At 44.9% G+C, this 27,033-nt stretch overlaps 2 protein-coding genes across 3 annotated transcripts in view; both read right to left on the bottom strand.

Moving 5' to 3' along the window:
• Positions 1–2,768: 2,768 nt before the first annotated feature.
• On the bottom strand, positions 2,769–17,432 carry LOC138752243 (cytosolic carboxypeptidase 3-like). Its single transcript, XM_069915214.1, is given in 7 exon segments — positions 2,769–3,055; positions 3,988–4,233; positions 5,159–5,285; positions 6,740–6,899; positions 10,725–11,507; positions 16,129–16,276; positions 17,354–17,432. Coding segments are annotated over 7 exon segments (1,830 nt in total).
• The window catches only part of LOC138753150 (cytosolic carboxypeptidase 3-like), a 52,956-nt gene continuing 37,551 nt past the window's right edge, over positions 11,629–27,033 (bottom strand). For both annotated transcript variants that reach the window (XM_069915733.1, XM_069915731.1), the window contains exons 4-6: positions 25,144–25,326; positions 21,913–22,007; positions 11,629–16,276 (exon numbers count right to left, since the gene is read on the bottom strand). In XM_069915733.1, coding sequence (XP_069771834.1) covers positions 21,958–22,007; positions 25,144–25,326 — 233 coding nt within the window. In that variant the 3' untranslated portion in view covers positions 11,629–16,276; positions 21,913–21,957. The remainder of the gene's footprint in view (positions 16,277–21,912; positions 22,008–25,143; positions 25,327–27,033) is intronic.

Raw genomic sequence — 27,033 nt, 5'->3', positions numbered from 1 at the left:
GAAAAAGATTTTGACTGTCTATCCCATCGGTGCCTCTCATCATTTTATAAACCTCTATTGGGTCTTCCTCAGGCTCCAGCTGAGCCCCTCGGAGATTCATGTGGAATCGGCCCAGCTGCCCTACGCTGACCACGTTGAAATTCCAGGCTGGACCCATTTTGGTGCATACCCTTCTTAACCCCTCCCCAGTCCCTTGTTGAGCTCTTGTGAGCTGTAGGGCCAATGGGTCCTGGGGGAATGGGAACCACAAACCTAGCCGGCGTACACCAGAGATCTCTAGGGTCGTATCAGTCTGAATACCATAAGACCCTAAGATATAGGAGCAGAAATAGGTCGTTTGACCCATCAAGTCTGCTCCACCATTCCTACAAGAGCTGATCCATTCTCCCACTCAGCCCCACTCCCTGGCCTTCTCCCCAGAACCTTTGTTACCCTAACGATTCAGATACCCATCAATCTCTGCCTTAATTACACCCAATGACCTGGCCTCCACAGCCATCCGTAGTAGTAAATTTCAGGTTCATCACTCACTGACTAAAGAAATTCCTCCTTATCTCTAAATGGATGCCCTTCAATCCTGAAGTTGTCCCCTCTCTCCCTTGAATACACTCAGTGACCACTTTCCTCAGCAGAGAATTCCAAAGATTCACTGCCCCTCAAAGCAATGCAACTTCCTTCCACTACTGCCTTAAATGCCTGGCCCCTCATTTTGAGAAGGCTCTCCCCACCCCCCCACCACCTGCCACCGCATACTGGAGAAAACATTAGCCTCACCTTTGCCCTGTGAATCCCCGCAAGAATTGGCAGCAAGAAACCACTTGGTTTCACGTGCCTTAGCAATATGCTGACAAGTAATGATATAAGACTCGATTTTCTATACAATACAAGGATTTTCCGCAATGATTCATTCACACAACAATGAAGAAATAGTTCCTGGATTCAATGCAGGAAATGTTGCCGAGTGGTGTTTCCGAATCGTACTCGGCTCCAGAAATTCCCATTTTGGCAGCAATATCCTCCTTCATTTGGGGTTTCAGCTGATTCAGGCACTAGAACGGGATCAATGAATCCACTGCAAAAGCTTCTTCAAGGGATGAAACACGAGAGTCTGAAGCCGCTGGGATTGTAGCAAAAACACAGGAGTGCGGGAGGAACTTGGCAGGACTCGCAGCATCCACAGCAGGTACAGATGTATAATGGACATTTTGGACCTGAGCCCCTCCTCAAAGTGTGAGTGAAAAGCAGGCAGGCATCTGAATTAAAAGGATGGTGGGAGAAGCCTAACCTGAAGAAGTTCTTCCCTTGATGAAGGGCCCAGGTCTGAACCACTGGAGACCCTGTACTTCCTGTCTCCAGCATGTTTGTATACTGCACTCGAGGCCAGCGTCACAGTCTTTCTTCTTTAGTTAAGTTTGTTGTCATCTGATTGTACAAGTACAGCCCAAGGAAACAGCACTCTCTGGTCCTCGGTGCAAAACGCACAGCAGACACACAACCAGACGTAACTCACATACCGACAAACTATATATATGCAGGACAAGTATTTCATCTATAGAAATAAATATATAAATATTGTTTTGTTCAAATGAGAGTCTCTGAGGGTCAGTGTGAGCAGTTCCTTTGGTCGTTCAGTGTTCCCACTGCCCATAGGAAAAATTGTTCCTCAGTCTGATGGTCCTGGCTCTGATACTCCTGGATCTCTTCCCCGATGAGAGCAACTGAAAGATGCTGTGTGCAGGGTGGAAGGGGACCTCAACGATTTTTCACGCCCTCTTCAGACAAAGATCCCAGTGGATCACGTCGATGGAGACTCCAGTGATCCTCTCTGCCACTCTTTTGGTCCTGTGGATTGACCTCTGATCCATTTTTCTGCAGTTGTGTATGTGTGTGTGGGTGTGTGTGATGGGTATGTGTGGGTGTGTGTGTGTGTGGTGGGTGGGTGTGTGTGTGTGTGGGTGTGTGGTGTGTGTGTGTGTGTGTGTGTGTGTGGTGGGTGTGTGTGTCTGGTGGGTGTGTGTGAGTGTGTGTGTGTGTGGTGGGTGTGTGTGTGTGTGTGTGGTGGGTGTGTGTGTGTGTGGTGGGTGTGTGTGTGTGTGTGTCTGTGTGTGTGTGGTGTGTGTGTGTGTGTGTGTGTGGGTGTGTGTGTGTGTGGTGGGTGTGTGTGGGTGTGTGTGTGTGTGTGTGTGTGTGGTGGGTGTGTGTGTGTGTGTGGTGGGTGTGTGTGTGTGTGTGTGTGTCTGTGTGTGTGTGGTGGGTGTGTGTGTGTGTGTGTGTGTGTGTGTGTGTCTGTGTGTCTGTGTGTGTGTATCTGTGTGTGGGTGCATGCGTGATATGTGATGTGCAGGCCTTGGGCAGGAGGTTAGATTGCTGAAGGGGTGAATCTGAATGGATCCAAATTATGGTTTTCTACATGTTTTCGGCCATGGTTAAAAAAAAACAAGCAGAACCATATTTCAGGGTTCTCCCCAGGAAGGAGTTGATCTCATCCTGATTAGAGCCCTAGGGTGGTCCCCATATCACTCCTGACCTCCAGTGGAGATGCGGACACAATCAGAGCAGGCACCATCTTATAGCACGAGGACCAGGGTTGAGGGCCAAGTGTCCGACTCTTGTCCCTGATGTCCATGTGTTGATGTACTTTACATTCTAAATTGAAAACGTCCCCTCCCTCTCCACTTCAACAAGACGAAGAAGATGCTTGTTGACTTTTATAAAAGAGGCAGAGTCCATTAATGGCTGAAGTTGACACAGTAGACAGCTTCAAGTTTTCAGGAATAAATATCTCCAATAACCTGAGTTCGGACAAGCACCTTGACATGATGGTCACCGAAGTTCAGCATGTCTCCCCTTCTCTCAATATCTTCTACAGATGCCCTGTCAAGAGCAGATTTGCTGGATCCAGCGTGGGACAGGAGCGGATCGGAAGAAGCTACAGAAGGTGGTGAAGGCAGCTTGGAATATCGTGCAGACTTCCCTCCTCTACATGGACTCAATCTATATCTCGCGCTGCCTAGGAAAGGCAGACAACACACTGAAGGACTCACCACACCCCGGGCTGAAAAACGGCAGATGGAATTTAATGTAGACAAGTGTGAGGTGTTGTACTTTGGAAGGACAAACCAAGAAAGGACGTCCACAGTGAATGGTCAGGCACTGAGGAGTGTGGTGGAACAGAGGGACCTGGGAATACAGGTACATAATTCCCTGAAAGAGGCATCACAGGTGGACAGGGTTGTAAAGAGAGCTTTTGGCATCTTGGCCTTCATAAATCAAAGTACCGAGTACAGGAGTTGGGATGTTATGGTGAAGTTGTTTAAGACATTGGTGAGGCCAAATTTTGGAGGATTGTGTACAGTTTTGGTCACCGAACTACAGGAAAGGTATCAATAAGATTTACTAGGATGTTGACCAGCCTTCTGGAACTGAGTTACAAGAAAAGGTTAAGCAAGTTAGGACTTTATTCCTGGGAGGGGAATGAGGGGAGATTTGATGGAGGGATTTAAAGTTATGAAAGGGATAGACAGAGTAAATGTAAATAGGCTTTTTCCACTGAGGGTAGGTGAGATACAAACCAGGGTACAAGAGTAAAGAATGAAAGGGGAAAAGTTTAGGGTGATCACCGGGTGGAACTTCTTCACATAGAGAGTGGTGGGAGTGTGGAACGAGCTGCCAGCTGAAGTGGTGAATGCGGGTTCAATTTTAATATTTAAAAAGAATTTGGACTGGTACACGGATGGGAGAGGTATGAAGGGTTATGGACTGGGTGCAGGTCAGTGGAGCCTGGCAAAAAAAATGGTTCAGCACAGACTAGAAGAGCCGAAGGGCCTGTTTCCATGCTGCAGTGTTCCATGGTTCTCCCTCCCCCCCATTGGGGAGAATCCTCAAAAGTGTAAAAGCATGAACCAACAGACTTTAAGATAATTTTTTTCCCCACAGCCATCAGGATCTTGAATGAACCGCACAACAGTGCTCTTATGCTGCCCTTGCCTGGTGCTAATTGATTTTGCTTTTCATTGTAACTGTAAATTTTGCTCTTTACACAGTGGTGTGAATGTTCCAGATAGCTTGCTGGACTGCTTGCAGAAGAACTACCCTCAAAGAAATGGGCACCTTGTGACAAACAAATGTATACCTTTGATTGGTCAGGATCACAGTAATCCAACAGAGTGTCACAAAACTGGGACCCCATTGCTTCCAGGTCTATCACGTTGAAATGGATATTCCTCTTGTTTCCTGCAGAGACACAGGCTCGTGAAGGGACAAAGACCAGGTAGGCCCAAGCCAGCACATGGTGATGTCACGCTGACCTTCCACCTCAGCCCCAATCCCCTGCATGCACCCAGAGCAAAGCAGGAGGAATGGGCAGCAGAGGACCGCGGTCTCCCAGCGCTCCTCCGCAGGGTCCTACTGCCCGGCCATCCCACCCGATGGCCCCGAACAGGATTTGAGCCACCCGCAGAGTGTGGGACCAGGGCGTATCTTTGGCAACGGGGATCAATGGGAGGCCAGATCCAAGATGGCGACCATGAGGGTTGCAGGCTCCTGGGGAGCAGCGGACTGGCGCAGGGACCTAGAGTGGGAGAACACCCTCCAGCCACCTACCCAAGGCTGAGAGAGGACCCTTCAGTGGGGGGGGGGATGACCACGGCAACAAGCCAGCAAAGAGCTCAGGGGCAGTCAGGCGGGGAAGCTGGACAGTAGGACCCTGTGGAGAGATGGTGGCTCCACTCCTCAGGAGTCGCTGTTCCTTTCCCTCTGTCACCTTTCCATCAGCCCTGCCTTCACAGAGCCACCCCCTCTCCTGATCAATCCTCCCCGATTAATCCTCCTACTCATGTCTGTGGCCTGTGCTCCTCCCCCAGCCTTTTAATTCAGGCTCCTACCTGCTTTTTGCTCACACCTTGAGGAAGGGCTCAGGCCCGAAAATGTCGCTGATATATCTTTGTCTCCTATGGACACTGTGAGATCGCCTGAGTTTCTCCAGCACTTCTGTGTGTTTACAACAATCACAGCATCTGCAGACTTTAATATTTCACTCCAAAGTCTTATAAAGCACTCTTGGAAGATGTGTCTATTTATCTCTTTTTTTATTACAAGACCACTCGTTTTCCGTTGCTGGTTACAGAGTTGAGGAAACATTGGCAATTCAGCACTCAACCCAAGGTGGAACCACAAAAGGGGGTCTCCAGTGTGTAACTGTTGTCCACACCCAACCTCCACAACACCATGCGACCTATCCCCTTCTTCTCCCGCTTGATGTGGAACTTGCAGCTTTGGAAGGAAAACTGCAGGAAGAATTGAAAATGGAAATGGGGTAGACGCAGATTAAACCAGGGGTCTCCAGGGGATGTGGCATGGGAACGGAAATGGGGTGGACGCAGGTTAAACCAGGGGACTGCGGGGATTGGAAATGGGGTGGACACAGGTTAAACCAGGGGACTGCGGGGGGATGGGGAATGGGAACAGGACACAACTCAACAGGTAGAACTGCATTCATGGAGAGTAGTCACAGACGATGTTTCAAGCTTGAGAGCTTCTTCAGGAAAGTTGAATATCAGGCAGAAGTGGGGAGTGGGGAAGGGAGAGGAGAAGAAGGGGGAAGGTGAGGGAGAGGGTGAAGGGGTGAGGAAGGAAGAGGAGGTGAAATGGGAGGGAAAGGGAGGGGAGGGGAAGGTGAAAGGGGTAGGAAGGGGAAGGGGAAGGAGGAGAGGGGGAGGGGAAGGAGGGGGGATGGGGAGGTGGAGTAGAAGGGAGAGGGGAGGGGGAAAGGGTAGGGGAGGGGGAGGGGAAGGGATATGAAGGGGTAGGGGAAGAACATAAGAATATACGAAACAAGATCAGGAGTTGACCATTCGGCACGTTGAGCCTGCTCCACCATTCAATGAGATCATGGCTGATCTGATCATTGACTCATCTCCACCGACCTGCCTTTTCCCCATATCCCTTCATTCCTTTTTTATGTTAAAATCTATCTAACTGAACCTTAAATATGTTTAGTGAAGTTCCTTCAACCCCTTCCCTGGGCAGAGAATTCCATAGATTCACTCCTCTCTGGGAAAAACAGATTTTCCTCATCTCCTTAAATCTACTCCCCTGAATCTTGAGGCTGTGACCGTTAGTTCTGGTCTCACCCACCAATGAAAATAATTTTCCTGCCTCTATCTTATCGCTCCCTTTCATAATTTTATGCATTTCTGTAAGATCTCCTCTCATTCTTCTGAATTCGAGTAAGTATAATCCCAGGCGAGTGAGCCCCTCCTCGTAGGTCAACCCCCTCATCTCCAGATCAACCTGGTGAACCTCCTCTGAACTGTCTTCAAGGACAGTAGTTCTCCAGGTGCGGCCTCACCAGGACCTTGTACAGTTGCAGCATGACCTCCCTGCTCTTGAATCCAATTCCTCTAGCGATGAAGGCCAACATTCTATTTGCCTTCTTAATAACCTGTTGTACCTGCAACCCAACTTTTTGTGATTCGTGCACAAGCACTCCCCAGTCCTTCTGCACGACATCCTGCTGCAGTCTTCCACCACTTAAATAATAATCTGCTCTTCTATTTTTCCTACCAAGGAGGATGACCTCGCATTTATTAATATTCTCCTCCATCTGTCCACTCACCTAACTTAACTATATCCTTCTGCAGCCTCTCCACATCCTCTGTGGAGGGAAGGGGAAGGAAGAAGGGGCAAAGGGCTGATGAAGGTGCTCAGTGCAAGGGCACACCAGCAGCACTGCTAATACCTTATCTCCGCAGTTCTTGCTCAACATGAGAGGGAATACCCGCTGCCTGGCACCTGAAGACACCGTGCGCTTTCCCTGGCAGCCATACATGAAGATGTTCTGCTTTCAGTTGTGTCCATGCAGGTCACAGTAGAGCAAGACCACCCGTTTCTCCAGCAACCTGAAAAGTGCCCACAGTGGTAAGATCACAGTAAGCTAGGAAACTTCACCCATCTGGTGTGCTCCAGCTCCGGAACATCCCATTCCTGTGACCTTGGTCCTCCTGTGCACAGCCAGCTGTGTAAAAGACAGCGTGGGTATTACAGCACCAGGGACCCCGGTTCGAATCCAGTGGTGTCTATAATGAGTTTGTACGTCCTCCCCATTACCTGTGTGGGTTTCCTCCGGGAGCTCCATTTTCCTCCCACCCCCTCAAAATATTTGGGGGGGTTGTAGGTCCAATGGGTGTAATTGAGCGGCACGAGCTCATGGGCCAAAAGGGCCTGTTACTGTGCTGGATGTGGGAATTTAAAAACAAAACAAGATTCGATCTTCTACACAGGAAGGTTGTGCTGCACAGTTCAGGCAACGTTGTTACAGCCCCAGCAACCTGGGTTCAAATCTGTTCTGGTCTTAAAGGAGGTTGTACATTTTCTCCATGACCTGTGTGGGTATCCTCTGGGTGCTCTGGTTTCCTCCCACCCTCCAAAAACATGTGGGGGTTGTAAGTTGATTGCTGTATTTAGGGGCATGGACCCGTGGGCCAGAAAGGACTGTCACTGTGCTGTATCTCTAAATTTAAAGTAGAATTGGACACCAGTTTTAAATCCAGCATTCTCTTTTGGAGATCGACCAAATTAATGACAACTGCTGTGGAAGTCGTACCTGACCAGAAAAGGGAGTGGGATTTGATTTGCCACCTCTCCCACCCCACTTGGCCACCAGGCTTGGCCTTCTACCGTGCTATACCATTAAAAAAAATTAAAAACTAGTTATTTATGTGGCATTAAACCAATGGTTCTCAACTTTTTTCTTCCCACTCACATCCCACCTTAAGTAATCCCTTACAAACCACAGAGTACCGATGGCATAGGGATTACTTAAAGTGGACGTGAGTGGGAAAAAAATGGTTGAGAACCACTGGGTTAACCTATGTGGTATATCACTAATTATACCACGTTCTGATTACAAAGAGAGGTTGGACAACTTGAAGCAAAAATCAACCTGCTGCAGGAACACAGCAGCATCCAGTGGAAAAGAATGGTCAAAGATTCGGGGTGAAACCCTTCATCAAATCTTGGTGAGGAACTCTGGCCTGAACCTTCGACCATTCTTTCTCTCCTTGACCCGCTGAGCTCCTCGTGCAGAGTCTTCATCACTCCAGCCCCCAGGGTCTGCAGTCTCTCCTGTGCGCCAGCCTTGTTAGTGACTTACAGATCCCAAGAATTGAAAAGACGAGGCACATTAGAATAATCTGAAGAGGCTGAAACCGTTGAAGTAATTTGTCCCGGACTGCGTTAACCTGGAATCCTGGAAGTTGGGTGGGATGTTCTTGGGCAGAGAGGGTTCATTAGTAGTGCCTATTTTTGCCCGTAGCCTGAGGTTGCTCAACAACTTATGAAGGAGGTAAAATCCTCTCTCCAAGTTGCTGCAACCAATCCATTAAAATTCACCCACAAACAGAAGGTCTCGAATCGTTTTTAGCTCATCAGCAGTTTTCTGACTGTGGGCAGGATCGCAGTCGGTAGAGTCCATCCCTTACATTCCCAATTCAATCTTGTCCTCGGCTGTTTGTGTGGAGTTTTCCTGTTTTCCCTGTCACCATTTGGATTCCTCCCCCCCCCCTAAGGTGGCAGGGGAAGGGAGGGGGGGACTCCAGCTTTCTCCCACATCGCAAAGCTGTGCGGGCTGGTCAATTGTCCCCATCAAAGTTTAGAAAAGTGATTTTCAAACTTTTTCTTTCCACTCACATTCCACCTTAAGCAATCCCTATGCTCTGTGATTAGGAAAGGATTACTTAAGGTGGTACGTGAAAAAGTTTGTAAACAATTATTTAATCATACTTAATTGACTCGTTATGTGCATGGTTTCAGAACTCTAAAAGAAATGGGCCAGTGACAATTTTTCTCAAGCAAAATATTTTAGTAACAATTGGGTCCGGACCAGTGATTCTCAACCTTCCCTTCCCCCTCACATCCCACTTTAAGCAATCCCTTACTAATCACAGAGCAGCGATGGCCTAGGGTATGTGAGTGGGAAGAGAAAGGTTGAGAACCATTGGGTTAGAGGAACGAGGTGGGATCTTCAAGTTTATCATCATCTGACTATACATCTACAACCAGACCAGTTTCTCTGAGTCACGGTGAACACACATACACAACACATAATAATTACATACAATATAAAATAAGTATGCATAAATATTACATTTTAAAATGTTATTTTTTTTAAATTTAGAGATATAACAAGGCAATCGGTCCATGAGCACACGCCAACCAAATGCACCCACGGGACAAACTAGGTCCCATACATCTTCGGAACGTGGGAGGAAACAAAAGCATCCAGAGGAAACCCACTCAGCTCGCAGGATTTAAATCTAGCTCACTGGAGCTGTAGTGTTTTGCTAACCTTGATGCTAATTATGCCGCCCTGGAATAATTTCTGGAATTAATTTACTAATTTCTTTTCCAAGAGACCCAAGGTTACAGGATTCCGTTCATCTCACAACCTGCAGGAAGCTATTTCCCAGCCTGGCAGTCCCGATTTTGATGCACCTCTACCTCCTTCCTGATGGTAGTGGGCCAGTGGGTCTTATAGAAACATAAAATTATGGAAGGATTAGATAAGATCAAGCCAGGGAGGTTGTTTCCACTGGTGGGTGAGACGAGTACTGGGGGACACAGCCTCAGGTTCTGGGTGAGTAGGTTTAAGATGGAGATGAGGAGGAACTGCTTTTCCCAGAGAGCAGAGACTCTGTGGAATTCTCTGCCCAAGGAAGCAGCAGAGACTGTATTTAAGATGAAGATAGATACATTTTTGAATCGTGAGAGGATATGGAAAAAGCAGGTAGTTGGGGCTGAATCCACGGCCAGATCAACCAGGACCTTATTGAAGAGCAGAACATGACTCCAGCTCCCGTTTCTGACGTTTCTATGTGAAGGGAGTGTGAGCGATATGTTTTGGGTATACAGGAGGAGGGAAAGGGGACTGGTGGGAATGCACTAGCTGCTGGCATGAACTCGGATGGAAAACTCCAGCGCAGTAGCAGGCCTTAGGCCCATCTAGTCTGTGTCGAACAATTACTTTGCCTGGTTCCTTTGACCTACGCCCAGACCATATCTCTCCACACCCCTCCCCTCCAAGAACCTATCCGAAATGTCCTTCAGTGTTAAATTGAGACCGCATTGACCACTTCAGCTGGCAGCTCGTTCCACACTCCCACCACTCTCTGTGGTTCCCTTTAAACTCTTCTCCTTTCACCCATGTCCTCTAGTTCTCGTCTCTCCCAACCTCAGCTTAAAAAGCTTGCATTTACTCTATCTATACCTGTCATAAACTTGGATGTCTCTATCAAATCTCTCCCCATTCTTCTACGCTCCAGGGAATAAAGTCCCAACCAGTTTGACTCCTCGAGTCCCAGCATAATTTGTGTAAATCTTTTCTGGACCCCGTCAATCTTAGTGTTACCTTTCCTGTAGTTAGGAAACCAAACAGCACTCAATGCTCCAAATGTGGCCTCTCCAATGTCTTGTACAACTCTGGATGGCACTGTTAGTGCAGTGTTTGGCATGTCGCTATTACAATGCCAGGTCCCGGGTTCGAATCTGACACTGACACTGTGTCTGTCTGGGTTTTCCCTGGGGGCTCTGGTTTCTTCCTACTCCAAAATGTATGGGGGTTGTGCATTAATTTGGGTGTCATTGGGCAGCACGGATTTAAATAGCTTTTAGCGTGTTGTAAATAAATTTGCCATCGTTAGGAGATAATTCCATTGTAGGGTTCTCACCGCTTAACAAGTCTTCACATGTACCAGAAAGGGGGGTAGTTCTGCTTCAGACTGGACCGGTACCGTCGGTTAAGGTCATAACCGGACAACGAGCATCAGTGGTTCCCCACAATGACACCGTCAGGATTTAGCATGGGCACAATCTTGAAGAGGAAGGTGTCGTGCAGGAGGTTGGCATCAGCTGAGTGGCCCAGAAGGCAGTTGAGGAGGCCCTTCATTGTCCATGAGCTGTTGGTCTCGCCAGGGTGGATGCGGGCGGTGAGGACCACCACCTTCTTGCCTGCCAGAGCACCCAGGCCCCGGGAAGGGTTGGTCACCGTCAGGACATAGACCATGTTCCCGGCCAAGGATCGGCACAGCACCCAGATCTTGCAGTATGTGGACTTAACCGGGTGGTTGGCCACGCCGGCCAGGTAATCCTGGAGATCGGAGTAGGTGTACGGGTAGCAGTGGGCGAAGTAGCATGTGTCAGCATCATGAGGGAACTGGAGGGTCCAGGTAGGTGAATGGTGTTGGCGTTGCCCACTGCCCATCTCGTTCTTGTAGTACTTAATCTGAGTGCCCACTCTCTGCCACCCTAGGCCGGACTGCTCAGCGTCCTTGGCAGAGTACATCAGCGGCCTCATACCCTTGTTGTACAGGCTGTTTGCCTTCTTCAGGTTGACAATGGTGAAGCGATAGGGTACGACTCTCCGCGTGTTCTGCACCCGGAAGTAAAACCACTGGCTGTGCCTTTCTGTGTAGAGGTCTGTACGCAGGAACAGGCTGTAGTCTCCCTGCCCCCTGCACAGGTCACAGAATCACAGTCACAGAGGATTTTTTAATGTTTTTATTAACATTGAAATTTCACATCCAAAAATACAGAATTCAAAAGGATACATTACACTTTAAATCATATCATTTCAACCATGGTTCCCCACATTTTAATCAAACAGATTGTATTGCATTGATATTTTATTATTAAAAAGGAAAATCTAAAGCCATGATTAAGAAAGAAGCTCTTTGGCCAAAAAAAAAGGAAAGGAAGACAGAATTCTTATCAGGCGATAAATTACCTCAACACTTCTATCTTCATAACAAATCAAAGATTATGAAAGTAATTCAAAGAGGGTCTCCATAGTTTTTGAAAATTTAAATCGGAAATTTCAACATGACGTCATGTAGCTGTCGTGCAATGATGAGGTGGGGTAACGTCCCTCCATCTGAGCAACACCACCCGCCCAGCCATAGGAGAAATTAAAGCTAATACATGCAGCTCAGATGCCATTAAAGTTATGTCACTCTCTCCAACAATACCAAATAAAGTAGTTAAGGGATTTGGTTTAAAATTAACTTTCAAAAGTGCAGAGAAAGTTTGAAACACTTCATTCCAATATTTCTCAAGACTCTGGCATGTCCAGAACATATGAATTAATGAAGCGTCTCTATTGTTGCATTTATATCAACAAGAAGATATATCCACATAAAAATGAAATAGTTTGATTTTGAACATGTGAGCCCCATGGACTACTTTAAATAGTAGGAGAGAGTGGTGGGCACATAAAGAAGAGGAATTTAACCAATTTGAAAATTACTTTCCAAGTTTCTTCAGGAATAGAAAGCTGTAGGTCCTGTTCCCATGTTTTTTAAATTTTATCTGAGGGAGACTCTCTTATTCCCAACAACATATCATAAATATTAGATATTGAACTACTATAGAAAGGTTGTGAATTAAAAATTGCCTCAATTAATTTCTTATCTGTCCTCTTAGGAACTGAGATCATAAAAAAAATCTCTAATCTATAGATAACAAAAAAAAATTAGTATTTGGTAGACCGTATTTAACTGAAAGTTGTTCAAAGGAAGCGAGACTCCCCTCGACAAATCAATCTTTAAAACTTTTAATGCCCAATCTATCCCATTCTTTAAAAGCTACATCATGGAAGATTTTAAAAAATAATTAGAAAAAATAGGACTAGAAAATCTCATTAAACCAAAATGTTTTCTAAACTGTAACCACATTCTCAAAATGTGTTTAACACCAGATTGTGAGTTAATCTACTTAGAGATATAGGAAGTGAGGGTCGAAGAAGAGAGATGAGAGAAAATTTTGTAACAGAATTACATTCCAGAGATATCCATATTGGACAGTCTTTTGCAACCAAAACATAAGGTTTCGTATATTGACTGCCCAATAATAGAACCTAAAGTTTGGCAAGGCTAAACCTCCATTCTTTTTAAGATTTTGTAAATGAACTTTATTTAGGTGAGGATGTTTATTCTTCCATATACAAGAAGATAAAATCGAATCAGGGGTATCCAAAAAAGACTTAGGAATAAAAAAAACAGGCAAAGCCTGAAAAAGGTATAAAAATTTAGGTAATATATTCATTTTAATAGAGTTTGTTCGACCAACCAATGATAAAGAAATGGGCGACCAATTCAATAGTTCCCCATTTCAGGTATTTGATTAAGGTGAGAAAATGTTCTCTGAGTAAGTTTTTATGGTTTTTAGTAATTGTTACACCTAAATAGGTAAATTGATTTCTTCCCCGCAGCCATCATGCTCCTGAATGAACCCCACCAAAGGGTTCTTCTGCTGCCCTTGCCTGGTGCTAATGGATCTACATCCCCTGCATGTTATGAATGGTGGGAGGAAACTGGAGCCCCCGGGGAAAAGCCATACAGACACGGGGAGAACATACAAACTCCTCACAGAGGACGCGGGATTCTATCCACAGACTTGGTCGCTGGAATAGCATTGCGCTAACCCTGCCACCCCATGGCCCTTCAACAATTCTGCCAGTGAGTTTCTGATATCAACCACCTCTCTGTGCAGGAAAATAAAACTTACCCCTGCCTTGGCCTAAGTGGAAGGCAAATTCGAACCAATAGGGGAATTCAGGGTTCTGGGGGAGGGGCAGTTGAGTGAAGCCGAGTCCAGATTGTGTGGTGGAGCCGGCTCAAAGAGGCAGATGGCCTAATCCTGCTCCTATGGCTTTGATTTCTTTGCCTGAATGGCCATCAGATCAAGAATCACAGACAACTACTGATCAGCAGGAGGCCATTCAGCTCATCCAGTTGGGGCAACTGCCTCGCGGTGTCAGAGACGTGGGTTCAATCCTGACCTTGGCCCCTGTCAGTGTGGAGTTTGCATGTTCCCCATGGGCGTGCGGGTTTCCCCCACCCACTGTGGGCTCCTATTTCTGCCAACGTCCCATTGCTGCATGGGTCGGTCACTGAAAATGGCCCTGATATGTGGGTGAGGAGAAGAACAAGGGAGATGGGACTTCGACAGGGTGGACGGCCAGTGCCTTATCCTCAGGGCAAAATCAGCAAATCCCAGGTGAAAGGAGCATTTGGGGGAGATGACAGAGGCAAGTTTTTTTTTACACTGACAACAGTAGGTTGCTGGAATACATTAAAAACACAGAAATGCTGGAGGAACTCAGCAGGTCTTGCAGCATCCAGAGCAGGTAAAGACATATTACCAATGTTTTGGGCATGAGCCCTGCATCAAGGTAAGAAGAGCTTCATACATAGAGCACAATATAGGCCATTCAGCCCTTGCTGTTGTGCTGACCCATATATTCCTTAAAAAAATTAAACTCCCCAAAAGACATTTGTTTAGATATTTACAAGTTAGGCATTTTGTTCAGTCCAAGCTTTTTGATTTTCCTCAAATCTTGGAAAAAAATATTATTGATATACTTCCTGATTCACAGTTCTCCCAGTATGGATTAATATAAATAATTTACAATAACTTATTAGATTTAAGAGCAGCCTCTCAATGATTGCAATGGGTGATTTAAACGTATCCTTTTCAGACCAAGATTGGTTTTCCACTCTTAACTTGACTAAGAGTACATGACATTGTTACAATTTAAGGTGATCCAAAGTCAAATTATCTCATTTATACCCAGATGTTGTTCCACAATGTGATAAGTATAAAATCTTTGAAGCCTCATTGATTTAGAGGTTTTGGGAATGCCATAGTTAAGAAAATTTTTCGGAAGATTTTTCAGACTTTATAAAAATTCTAAAGATCAAATGAGAACCATTGCTTTGGCTTCTCAAGAAGAGGGTATACTCTTGACTTTAACTCAAGAGAAATTTTTAGCTTTCACCTCGTTGATATCCAGACGAGCAATATTAATGAAATGGAAGGATGACTCTCCACCTACTTATGCCCAGTGGTTACATGATGTTATGTCCCGTTTAAGCTTGGAGAAAATTAGATACAACATTAAAGATAGAAAATTTCATTTGACAAGATGTGGGGCCCATTCATAATTGGAAGATTTAAGAAGTCCGGATGCTCCAGAGACTCACTGTCGCTATTCGATTCATATCCTTCCAATTCTACAAAGTTAACTTTGGGTAGAGGGAGGGGTTCGATTTGTTTGGGAATCTTTGTTTTATTTTCTTTTATCTTTTCTTTTTTGTAGATCAATTGGTTAAATATGAGCACAATATGGTTACTGAGTTTAATATCATTCATTAGGATAGACCAGGGGTTCTCAACCTTTTTCTTTCCACTCTCATCCCACCTTAAGTAATCCCTAGGCCATCGTTGCTCTGTAATTAGTAAGGGATGGCTTAAGGTGGGATGTGAGTGGGAAGGGAAGGTTGAAAATCACTGCTCTCGACCCAATTGTTACTGAAATGTTTTGTTTGAGAAAAAATTGTCTTTGGCCCATTTCCTTTGGAGTTCTGAAACCGTGCACATAATGAGTCAATTAGGGATAATTAAAACAGTGGTTCTAAAACTTTTTCTTCCCCACATCCCACCTTAAGCAATCCCTTACTAATCACAGAGCACATCTGGCATAGGGATTACTTAAAGTGGGATGTGAGTGGAAAGAAAAAGGTTGAGAACCCCTGGGATAGAATGCATCCTTTGTTTCTCTAAAGGGATTGTCCTAAACTTCCCTCCCTTCACTTTGTACACATGTCACCTGCTGATTCTGCCCTGGGAAACTGTTCACTTTATCTATGCCCCTTAGAATCTTATGTAGATCTCTATTATCTTGTAGAAGGGCTCAGGCCTGAAATGTCGGTAATATAGCTTTACCTCCTATGGATGCTGCGAGACCTGCTGAGGTTCTCCCAACATTCCTGTGTTTTTATGACAATCTCAGCATCTGCAGACATTTGTGTTTCACCCTAATGTGTGCAATGAAGGGGTGGTGGTGGAGGCTGGTACAGGCTCGTACAATAGAGACATACAAAGGACTTTTAGACAGGCCCATGCATGTAGGAAAAATAGAGGGTTATGGGTGTGAGGGAGAGGAGGGTTAGATTGTTGAGTAAGTTTACATGGGTTGGCACAACATCGAGGGCTGAAGGGCCTGTCATGTTCTATGCTCTAAATTTTTCTTTTACACCCCACCCTCTCTAGATTGTATAAAATATTCTTACGTACACTTTCAAAACCTTCTGCAAGTTTCCGCACTCAAAGCGAGCCTCAAATATCAGGGTGTCCTCTTGCTTGTCAAGGTTAATGGCTGCCTGTGTCAAGGGCCCGGAACAGCCACCGACACGGGAGAAGGTGAAGAAGGGCTCATGGTCAGCTAGGACACAAAAATACAGAGTAAATCAACTCTGAACTAGAGGCAGGAGGAGCACCCCAGTCCCCCATGTAATATTACATTGTTATTACAAACCCAGCAGCAACAGAAATTCACCAAGACAAATGGTTACTTCAACAAAAATTGCTTTTAATTATCTTTAAACATGAAAACAGAATCAAACTTTAACTTATTACTATGAACTTAACCCCTTCTAATTCTAAGTGCATGTGTATGTAATGTGTGTGTAAGTTTAGAAAAGTTCTTTAATTCACAGTCCAATCTCTCTTCTCATTCCTCAAAGTTTACTGGTTGCAGGCAATTCTTAGACTGTGCACAGAATTTAACATTGATAAAGTTCACCAGGCTTTGGTGCTTGAAAGGTAAATGGTTAACACTCAGGAAAGTTCATGTCGATTCTCAGAGAGAGATTTGTTGCTCACTGGACATGAAAAGATTCCTCCTAATCAGCCATGTCAATGACTTGCCGAAGAAACTTGTCTCATCAGGGTTTTCCAGATGATAACCTCTTTCTTTCAGGCCACCATGGAGTTCCTTTTTGTTTCACTTATTTCAATTGAAACATTAGACAGCCAGTCCTCTCCTCTTTCATGAACTACAAGGGCTTTGACTAGGCTGAATTAAGAACTCACAACCCGTCTTCAAAGTGGGGTTTTCCACAAGCTTGCCAGCTTGTCCTGTTCCAGCCCCAGTTGTTATATACAATGGAAACTTGGGACTATTTTACGCTGGAGCAGGAGCACTGCAAGAGCCGCATCATACGAGTAGTGAGAATGCTCAGTAAGACACATTGTAAGAGCCACATCACACTGAGTGGTGAGGATGCTCAGTGCAACAGCGTATTCCTACATGACCGGCAGCCTGAGATGTGAGTAAAATTTGTGCTGTAAACTTACAAGCTTCTCTGAGTGTTTATTAAAACCTCCGATGGTACAACCGAGGACATAACATGGTGGCAGTGGTGGGATTGACAGAAACCCACATCAGATAAGAAAAATCCCTATAAGCTAAAATAAACACGAAGAGAAGGAACAAAGAAAAAAAGCAGCATTCCCTGACAACCAGAGCTGGAGAAGAAGATGGCCACCGCAGCAGCAGGATTACACCCAGTCATAGACGGGGAAGCTGACGACGTCATAGAGGCTTTTAAAAAGTTCAAGCAGAAGTGCAACCTGCATTCAAAAGTCTCCTCAAGGGAATCACACCCCAGAAAAGTTAAAAAAAATATGGATTTAGTAATTCGGACTCTTGTTTTAGATGTGGTTCATGTATTGGAACTATTTTACATGCTGTATGGAATTGTGTTAAAGTTCAATCATTTTGGCAAGGAATTAAAGTAATTTTGGAGAAATTATATTATTTTATACTACCATTAGATCCAATGATCTTTTTGTTGGGAAATTTGTATTCGTTAAGGGAATGGGATTGAATAAAATTGGATAAAATTCAAATTGCTTTTGTACGTTTGGTGTTATCAGAAGTGCGTAAATGTGTTGCGAGTACTTGGAAAGATGATACTGAGATTAATATAGTACGTTGGCACAATGAATTGAAAGTATGTGTTGTTATGGAAAAAAATTACATACTTTACATGATAATTATTCTTCTTTTGTTAGTAAATGGTCTCCATATTTGAAATATATGCATTTAGATATACTTTGAAATGTTGTTAACATTTAAAAATCCTTTATATATATATATATATATATATATATATATATATAATAAAACTTTTTTTTTGCTCCTCTTAAGGGAGCTGGCTGTAAAGGTGGGGGGGGGGATCAGTTTTAAGGGGGATTATTTATACTGTATGTTATGTTTCTGGGTTGTTCTAAATAAAGTGAAAAATAGCAAAATAATAAAAATAAGGAAAAATAAATAAATAAATGAAACGATACTCAATCATGAGATGTCCAAGAAAAGGGAAGGGAGAAAAAGATGAATTGCACACCACGATCCAAGTTAAAAGAAGGATCAGAATCAAACTAACAACATTCCACTTGAAAATAAAGTTGGATACTGGATCACAAAGCAACATCCTCCCGCTTAGACTGTACCGCCAAATATTCCCCGAGTACATAAAGAATGGGAACCCGGAGGAAGGAAGACTAGAAGCTGCAAATGTCACATTCACAGCCTATGGTGGCTCCGTGATTAAACAACTAGGAAAAGTCCAAATAAAAGGCAAACATAAAGGAAAGAGCTTCATATGCACATTCTTTGTGGTTGATGCCGACGGACCAGGAATCCTAGTTCTGAATAGTTGTTAAAAATTACAGCTAATCTCTGTAAACAATGAGATCAGGGAGAAGAAAATGTCCAAGAGGATCAATAATGACACCCCACTTGAGCAATGGCCGCCGATCACAAATAAGGCCGAGCACATGGACATGTACCCTGAATGCTTTGATGACACAGTCGGGTTCTTTGGGAACATTACTATAGACTCAAAATACAAACCAATAATCCATGCTCCACGGAAGGTGCCAATAGAGCTGAAACAAAAGCTAAAGCAGGAACTGGAAGAAATGGACTGGGTAAATTCTATAGTAGTAAAAGAAAAACCGAATGGCCACCTAAGAATATATCTGGACCCCAAAGTCCTAAACCAAGCAATCAAAAGAGGGCACTATCCAATACCAATGCTGGAGGACATCACTTCTGAACTAGTGGGATCCAAAATCTTCAGTAAGTTAGATGCCAAGAATGGGTATTGGAATGTGAAGCTGGATGAAGAATCGACACTGCTAACAATTTTCAACACTCCATTCGGCTGGTACAAGTTCCTGCACCAGGGGATACCCAAACAAGGGATATGTGACAATGGGTTCCAATTCACATCATGTGAATTCTGAGAAATGGCTGCAGAACATGGGTTCACCATCACCACTTCATCTCCACGTTACCCCAAAGGCCATGGATTCATTGAGAGGCATGTACAGACAAAGTGTCGAGAGACAAAGGAAGATCCCTACTTCACCCTTCTATCACTGCCAGCCACACCTTTAAGGGCCAACATGAAATCCCCAGCAGAGTTTCTGAATGGCAAAGTACAAGACAACCCTGCCAAGCAAAATCCATCCACCGGACGACCAAGAGGAAACAAGAAGAAAGTTGACTAACATACAAGAGGAAAGTTGTCAACATTACAATAAACATGCACAAGCACGACCAGAATTCTTCCGAGGGCAGCATGAGCTTGTTCAAGAGCCAGAGACAAAAACCTGGAGCCCAGCAAAGATTGTTAGAGAAGCTGAGACGCAAAGGTCATACATCATTGAGACAGAATCTGGCAGGCAGCTGAGACGAAACAGGACCCACATTCGCCCAAGCCCAGATCTGACATGGAAAGCTGCAAAAGCACCAGCAGCTTATAATAATCCAGAAACTTGTGAAGAAATGCGAGGAGAAACCCCAACCAACAACACAGTCACAACTGAACAGCAGGCAACAGTAGAACTGAGGCAAACAACACCACCACCCACAACTGTACCAGCACCACCGAACCAAACAGACACAACAAGGTCTACGAGGTGGAGAAGCAACATCCTACCACCAGTGCGATACTGCTGAGAACTACAATTGTATTCTTATAATATTTAATTCTTAATGGCAAGTGCAGGTAAAGAAGCAGTAACAATTTATTTTTAAGAAATTTAAATCTTAATAAATCTTTTAATTTTTAGATTTTTTGTAAAGAAGGGGAGATGTTATATACAGTGGAAACTTGGGACTATTTTATGCTGGAGTAGGAGCACTGCAAGACTGCAAGAGCCGCATCACACTTGAGTGGTGAGCATGCTCAGTGCAACAGTGTATTCCTACTTGACCAGCAGCCTGAGATGTGAGTAAAGGTTTGTGCTGTAAACTTATAAGCTTCCCTGAGTGTTTATTAATACCTCTGATGGTACAACTGAGGACATAACACCAGCTGCTGCTGGTAGAACTGAATTCGCTATCTCTCTATCTCAGAGAAAAGCCTGTTTTTTCTCTCTCTGCTTGCAAAACCACATGACCCTCCTAGAACAGCAAACTGCCCTCAGACAGACTGCAGCTCTGGACCTAATCCCCCAAGTTTTTTCATCTGTTGCTTTCCAAAACAACAATCCATTTGTGAAGTCTCTATAGACACTCCCCAAAGCTTCTGCAAAGGCCTTTGGAGCCGGACTGTCTGGTTTGAGCAAAACTCCAGTATTTTAAATGAGATATGTTTTGAAATGTGTCTATGTGACCCACACTAAAAGAAAAACTTGCCACAATTTATCTCCCCAAAACATACAAACACAGCATAATCTGTCACAACATGTTCTGAACTATTACATGACAATAAAGGAACCTTAAAATATCACACCCTGTAGCCCTGGGACCCCATTCCTCCTACTCTCTTCCTCCTTGTTTCCCTACCCCATCCTCTCTACTTGCCCATCACCCACTCCTTCCTTCCTCCAGCTCCCTGCCTCTTTCCTTCCCTTCCCCTATCAGAGTGCACCTTCCACAGTCCTCTCCCCTTCCTCCTATCAGAGAGCACCTTCCTCAGCCCTCTGCCTCCTCCTCCTACCAGCTCCCAGCTTCTTACTTCCACCCCCCCATTTCTTCCCTCCCCCCCACCTGATTCCCCTACCAACCTGACTTCCTCTCTGTCCCACCCTCCCATCTTTTCATTTGGGCGTCCACCTGTTTCTTCCTACTCCTGATGAAGGGGTGTCCACCGAAACATCAAGTCTCTATTGCTTCCGTGGATGCTGCCTGACCCGGTGAGTTCCTCCTGCAGTTTGTTTGTTAGTGGGGGCAGTCACATGAACACCGAAGAGGCTGTCACGTGAACACCGAAGGAGGTAGATTAATTCAGGTATCATGTACAGCACAGTGACCATGGGCCAAAGGGGCTATTACTGTTCGAATCCAATGGTTCTTAACCTTTTTCTTTCCACTCACATCCCACTTTAAGTAATCCCTGTGCCATCAGTGCTCTGTGATTAGTAAGGGGTTGCTTAAGCTGGGATGTGGGTGGGAAAGGAAGGTTGTTACTGAAATATTTTGCTTGAGAAAAATTGTAATTGGCGCATTTCTTTTGGAGTTCTGAAACCATGCACATAACGAGCCAATAAGGGACGATTAAAACAGTGGTTTTCATACTTTTTCTTTCCACCCACATCCCACCTTAAGCAATCCCTTCCTAATCACAGAGCACCGATGGCATAGGGATTACTTAAAGTGGGATGTGAGTGGAAAGAAAAAGTTGAGAATCACTGCTCTATGAATAGCATAAGTCACACAAATTTTAAATTTATAAATTTTTAAATTTAAATGTAGACATACAGCACGGTAACAGGCCCTTCCAGCCCACAAGTCCGTGCCATCCAATTACACCCAATTAACCTACGACCCCAGTACATTTTGAACAGAGGGAGGAAACCGGAGACCCTGGAGGAAACCCACACAGACACGAGGAAAAAGTACAAACTCCTTACAGACAGCACCGGATTCGAACCTCTGTCCCAGTCACTGGCCCTGTTACAGTGTGGTGCTAACTGCTATGCCAACTGTGGCGCCCTTTTCACTGGGCTAACCGTGCCCTTGTTACGAGTGCCCGGGGAGCCCATCAATTATGTCCTTACCTTTATTTGCTTCATAAACTACTTCACCCTCACCAGCATCTGTGTTCATCGGGGCTTCTTCCAACCCAGTGGCTCTGGCCCAAGTGGAACTCCGGCTGTGAAATGACAGGCGTCAGTCAGGCCAGGAGACACATTCCTGGAGTAACGGATAGAGATACCATCATCCTGGTCCAACCTCTTCTCATTGCTCCCTTTGGGCAGAAGGTATAGAAGCCTGAAGACTAGCGACCCTCATTTCAGGAAGAGATTTTAACCAATGGCTGTCAGGCTCTTGTACCTCCCTGCACTACTCGGACACAAACCATAAACTAGTCCAGCATCACCAAGAGACCTATCTGGACTGTCACTATTTTTCTCGCACTAAAAGTAACTGTGAACATTAACATCCCACCGTTCTTACTTCTCTCTTTTTCTATCTTATACTTTGTGGTCATTTAATGTACAAACTACCCATCATCATCAAATGGAGGAGAGCAACGGCAGTGGCAGCCGATGAGGCAGAGTCGAGTGGTCTGCGTGGAGCCCGGTGGGGCAGCAGTAGCTACGGAGAGAAGTCCAGGTCAATGAGCCCCAGTCTATTTTTGTTGTAGAACATAATAGTTATAAATTAGTAGAACTATTATTGCTGGTTGTGAATCGCCATCCTCTGAACTCCTGGAGCTCTGCTCGATTGCCACTCAGGAGTCGGGGAGGAATTTTCTGAAGTGTAGAGAAAGCAAGGTGAGAGAGAGAGCGTGGGTGTGGAGCCCAGAGCAGGGGAATGCTCCTCTAGTAGGATGTGGATTGTTAGGGAAGTCAGTTGTTTCCCTGATGACTACAAATGTGAGAAGTGCATCCAGATGATGCCCCTGACAAGCCATGTTGAGACTTTGGAGCAGGAGGTGGATAAACTCTGGAGCATCCGGGAAGCAGAAGGTGCGACAGAGAGGAGTTACAGGGACAATATTACACCTAGGAGACAGGAAGAGGGTAGATGGGTTACAGTTGGGAGAGGGAGGGGAAACAGGCAGGTACAGCAGGGACCCCAGTGGGCATCCCACTAAAAAACAAGTATACCATTTTCGATACTGTTGGGGGGGGCAATCATGTCTCTGGCACGGAGTCTGGTGCTGTGGCTAAGAAGGGAAGGGGGAAAAAAGAGACAAACTGTAGTGATGGGGATTCCATAGTTAAGAAGACAAATGAGAGGTTTTGTGGATGAGATCGTGAAACCCAGATGGTTTGTTGACTCCCTGGTGCCAGGGTCAGGGATAGCCCAGATCGAGTTCACAACATGCTTCGGTGGGACGGTGATCAGCCAGATGTTGTGGTCCATGTAGGGACCAATGACATTGGTAGGAAGGGTGAGGAGGTCCTGCAACGAGAGTTCAGGGAGTTAAGCACTAGCGCAATGATCTCAGGATTGCTTCCTGTGCCACGTGCTGGAGAGGTTCGAAATAAGAGGCTTTACAAGTGGCTGGATACATGTAGTAGGGAGGGCTTCAGGCTTCTAGATCGGTGGGCTCTGTTCCAGGGAAGGTAGGATGTATACTGACAGGACGGACTGCATATGAATTGGAAGGGGATTAATATCCTTGAGGGTAGGTTTGTTTGTCTTGTCCTGATGAATTTAAAGTACATTTGTAGGGGGAGGGGAACCAGTATGAAGGAGGAGGGTAAAGGTCATGCGAGGACTGCATGTATAGACAGAAACCAAAGGTTTGTATGTGATAGAAATTTTCTCAGGTGTACTTATTTTAATGCTAGAAGTGTTGTTAGAAAGGCTGATGAGATTAGGGCTTGGATTGGCACGTGGGATTATGATATTCTTGCTATTACTGAGATTTGGTTGCAGGAGGGGCAGGACTGGAATCTTAATGTTCTGGGATTGCATTGCATCAGACGTGATAGAGGGGGAGGGATGAAAGGGGGAGGAGTGGTATTGCTAGTCAGAGAAAATATCACAGCTGTGCGGTCAGGACAGCCAGGAGGACTTATCTATAGAGACCATATTGGTGGAGATGAGGAACGGAAAAGGTGTGGCCACACTGAGAGGGTTGTATTGTAGAACCACCCAAGAGTCAGAGAGAATTGGAGGAGCAAATTTGTAGAGAGATAGCAGACCAATGTAAGGAGCAGAACGTTGTGATAGTAGGAGCTTTTAACTTTCCACATATTGACTGGGACTCCCAGATTGTGAAAGAGCTGGATGGCTTGAAGTTTGTGAAATGTGTTCAGGAAAGTTTTCTAAATCAATATGTAGAGGTACCAACAAGAGAGGATGCAGAACTGGATCTCCTATTAGGGATCGAGACAGGTCAGGTGACAGATGTATGTGTAGCTGAACTTTTTGGGTTCAGTGACCATAATGTCATTAGTTTCAAGTTAATTATGGAGAAGGATAGACCTGGTCCTCGAGTTGAGATTCAAAATTGGAGGAAGGCCAATTTTGTGGAAATGAGAAAGGATCTAGTAAGGGTGGGTTGGGATAAGTTGTTTTCTGGCAAGGACGTGTTCAGTAAGTGGAAGGCCTTCAAAGGAGAAATTCTGAGAATGCACTTGCCACGTTCCTGTCAGGATTAAAGGGAAAGTTACCAGGCGTAGGGAACCCTGGCTTTCAAGGGATATTGGAGATCTGGTTAAGAAGAAGAGGGAGGGGTACAGCAAGAGTAGGCAACAAGGAGCTAATGAGGGGCTTGAAGAGGACAGAAAATGCAAGAAAATAAATCAGGAAGGCAAAAAGAAGACACGAGGTTGCTCTGGTAGTTAATGGGAAGGTAAATCCAAAGGGCTTTGATAAGTATATTAAAAGGATAGTAAGGGACAAAATTGGTCCCCTAGAGGATCAGAGTGGTGTGATGTGGTGAGTGTGGGCTCAGTCATGTGTTTTAAGAATAAATTGGATAGGTGTATGGATGGCAGAGGCCTGGAGGGTTATGGAACGGGTACAGATAGGTGGGATTAGAGAGATGGTGGTCAGTGCAGTCTAGAGGGGATGAATAGCTTGTTTTCTGTGCTGAGTGTTCAATGGTTCTATTAACATATCCCTGCCTTCATCATCTACCCAACATCATCATCTCCTCCATCATTTACATCATTATCTCCCCATCATCATCTACCCTGTGAGACATTTCCTGATCTTCTAGATTTTAATCTTTCCCTCTCACAATTCTCAGATCCAATGGATAGCAGCGTAGCCCCATTCATCCTCTCCTCATGAGACAACCCTCCTGCTGTGGGTACCGGTCTCACCGATGTGTCGAATCCTCCCTTTAATGACCTCACACTCCTGGGGCCAGAACACCAGTTGACCCGTCCGTTTGGTGGCGAGACCATGGAGATCCCATGGTTCACACAAGCGATGGACAAGCCCTCCAAAGCCATCCTCGATCACAATCTGTGTCGTACGGGGGAAAAGCAGCTTTCTCTGAAACCCTGTAAGGAAGTGAGGAAGTCATATCCATTATGGCTCTTGTATCAACAACAGTCTCAGTGTTAAAAACAAGGTTATCATTGAGAAGTAAATTAGAACAGAGGAGGAACATACCAGCTTCACGGAGAGAAAAATGACAGGATGCAATGGAGCCGCCAGTATCAACCTTATATTGTTTATGCACCCCCCCCACCCCACAGGATGCTGATCAAATTTATCAGCCCCCTTCCCTGTGAAGCAGTCAAGTTTTGGTTTCATCCATACTTCTCTCCTACCGACTACATTAACAAATATATATTTATGTTATGTGAGGTGAAAAGAAAATGAGGCCTTTACTTCTATGGCCTATGGCCTCCGGGGGGACTGTAGGGGCTTCCATTGAGGATGGCTGCATTAGACAACGTGTCACCCGCAGAACAATGATGCATAAGATCAAATCAAAATAAAACATACCTGCAGACGCTGGAAATATGAAATTAAAGCAGGAAACAGAAAGTAACATATAGTGACCTCCATAATGTTTGGGACAAAGACACTTTTTTCCTTTATTTGCTCCTGGGCTCCACAGTTTTAAATTCGTAATCAAACAATTAACCTGTAATTAAAGTGTGCTTTCCAGATTTTATGCAAGGAAATTTTCATACATTTTGGTTTGATCTTGTAGAAATTACAGCATTTTTTATACATGTCCCCCCCATTTCAGGGCACCATAATATTGGGTACATTTGGCTTCACAGGTGTTTGTGATACTCGGGTATGTTTAATTGCTTAATTTGGTGCAGATTTACGAGAGCTGGGCTTGTTTCTAAGCTTTTGATCACCTTTGTAGTCTGTAGTTGCCGTTTTTCAACACGAGGACCAGAGTTGTCCCAATGAAAGTCAACGAAGCCGTTATGAGGCTGAAAAACAGGAATAAAACACTTAGAGACATCGGCCGAACCTCAGGACGACCAAAATCAACAGTTTGGAACATCATTTAGAAGAAAGATCGAACTGGTGAGCTCCGTGATCACAAAGGGACTGGTGTTCCAAGGAAGATCTTCACTGGTGATGACAGAATTCTCATCATGATGAAGAAAAATCCCCAAATGTATGTCTGAGGGACCAGAAACCCTCTTCAGGAGGTAGGTGTGGAAATGTCAATGACGACTGTCCGCAGAAGACTTCATGAACAGAAATAGAGGCTAAGCTGCAAGATGCAAACCAATAGTTCGCTGCAGAAATGTGGCCAGATGACAGATTGCCAGGATGTATTTAAAAGAGCCTGCAGAATTCTTCTTGTGGACAGATGAGACCAGAGGGATGGCAAGAGCAAAGTGTGGAGGCGTAAAGGAACTGTCCAAGATCCAAAGTGAACAACCTTTGCCATGGTGACCATCTTGCAGTGTAGCCTCTATTTCTGTTCGTGAAGTGTTCTGCGGACAGTCGACGCTGACATATTCACACCTGCCTCCTGAAGAGCGTTTCTGATCTGACGGACATACGTTTGGGGATTTTATTCATTATAATGAAATTCTTCTGTCTTCAGCAGTGGAGTCTTCCTTGGAACACTAGTCCCCTTGCGATTACTGAGCTCACCGGTACGTTCGTTCTTCGTAATGATGTTCCAAACTGTTGCTTTTGGTCGTCCTGAGGTTTGGGTGATGTCTCTGAGTGTTTTATTCTTCAATATGGCTTCTTTGACTTTCACTGGCACAAATGATCCTCTG

The sequence above is a fragment of the Narcine bancroftii genome, chromosome 2 (genome assembly GCF_036971445.1).
Source record: "Narcine bancroftii isolate sNarBan1 chromosome 2, sNarBan1.hap1, whole genome shotgun sequence".
In the NCBI taxonomy this organism is placed as follows: domain Eukaryota; kingdom Metazoa; phylum Chordata; class Chondrichthyes; order Torpediniformes; family Narcinidae; genus Narcine; species Narcine bancroftii.
This window is presented reverse-complemented; position numbering and strand designations above follow the sequence as displayed.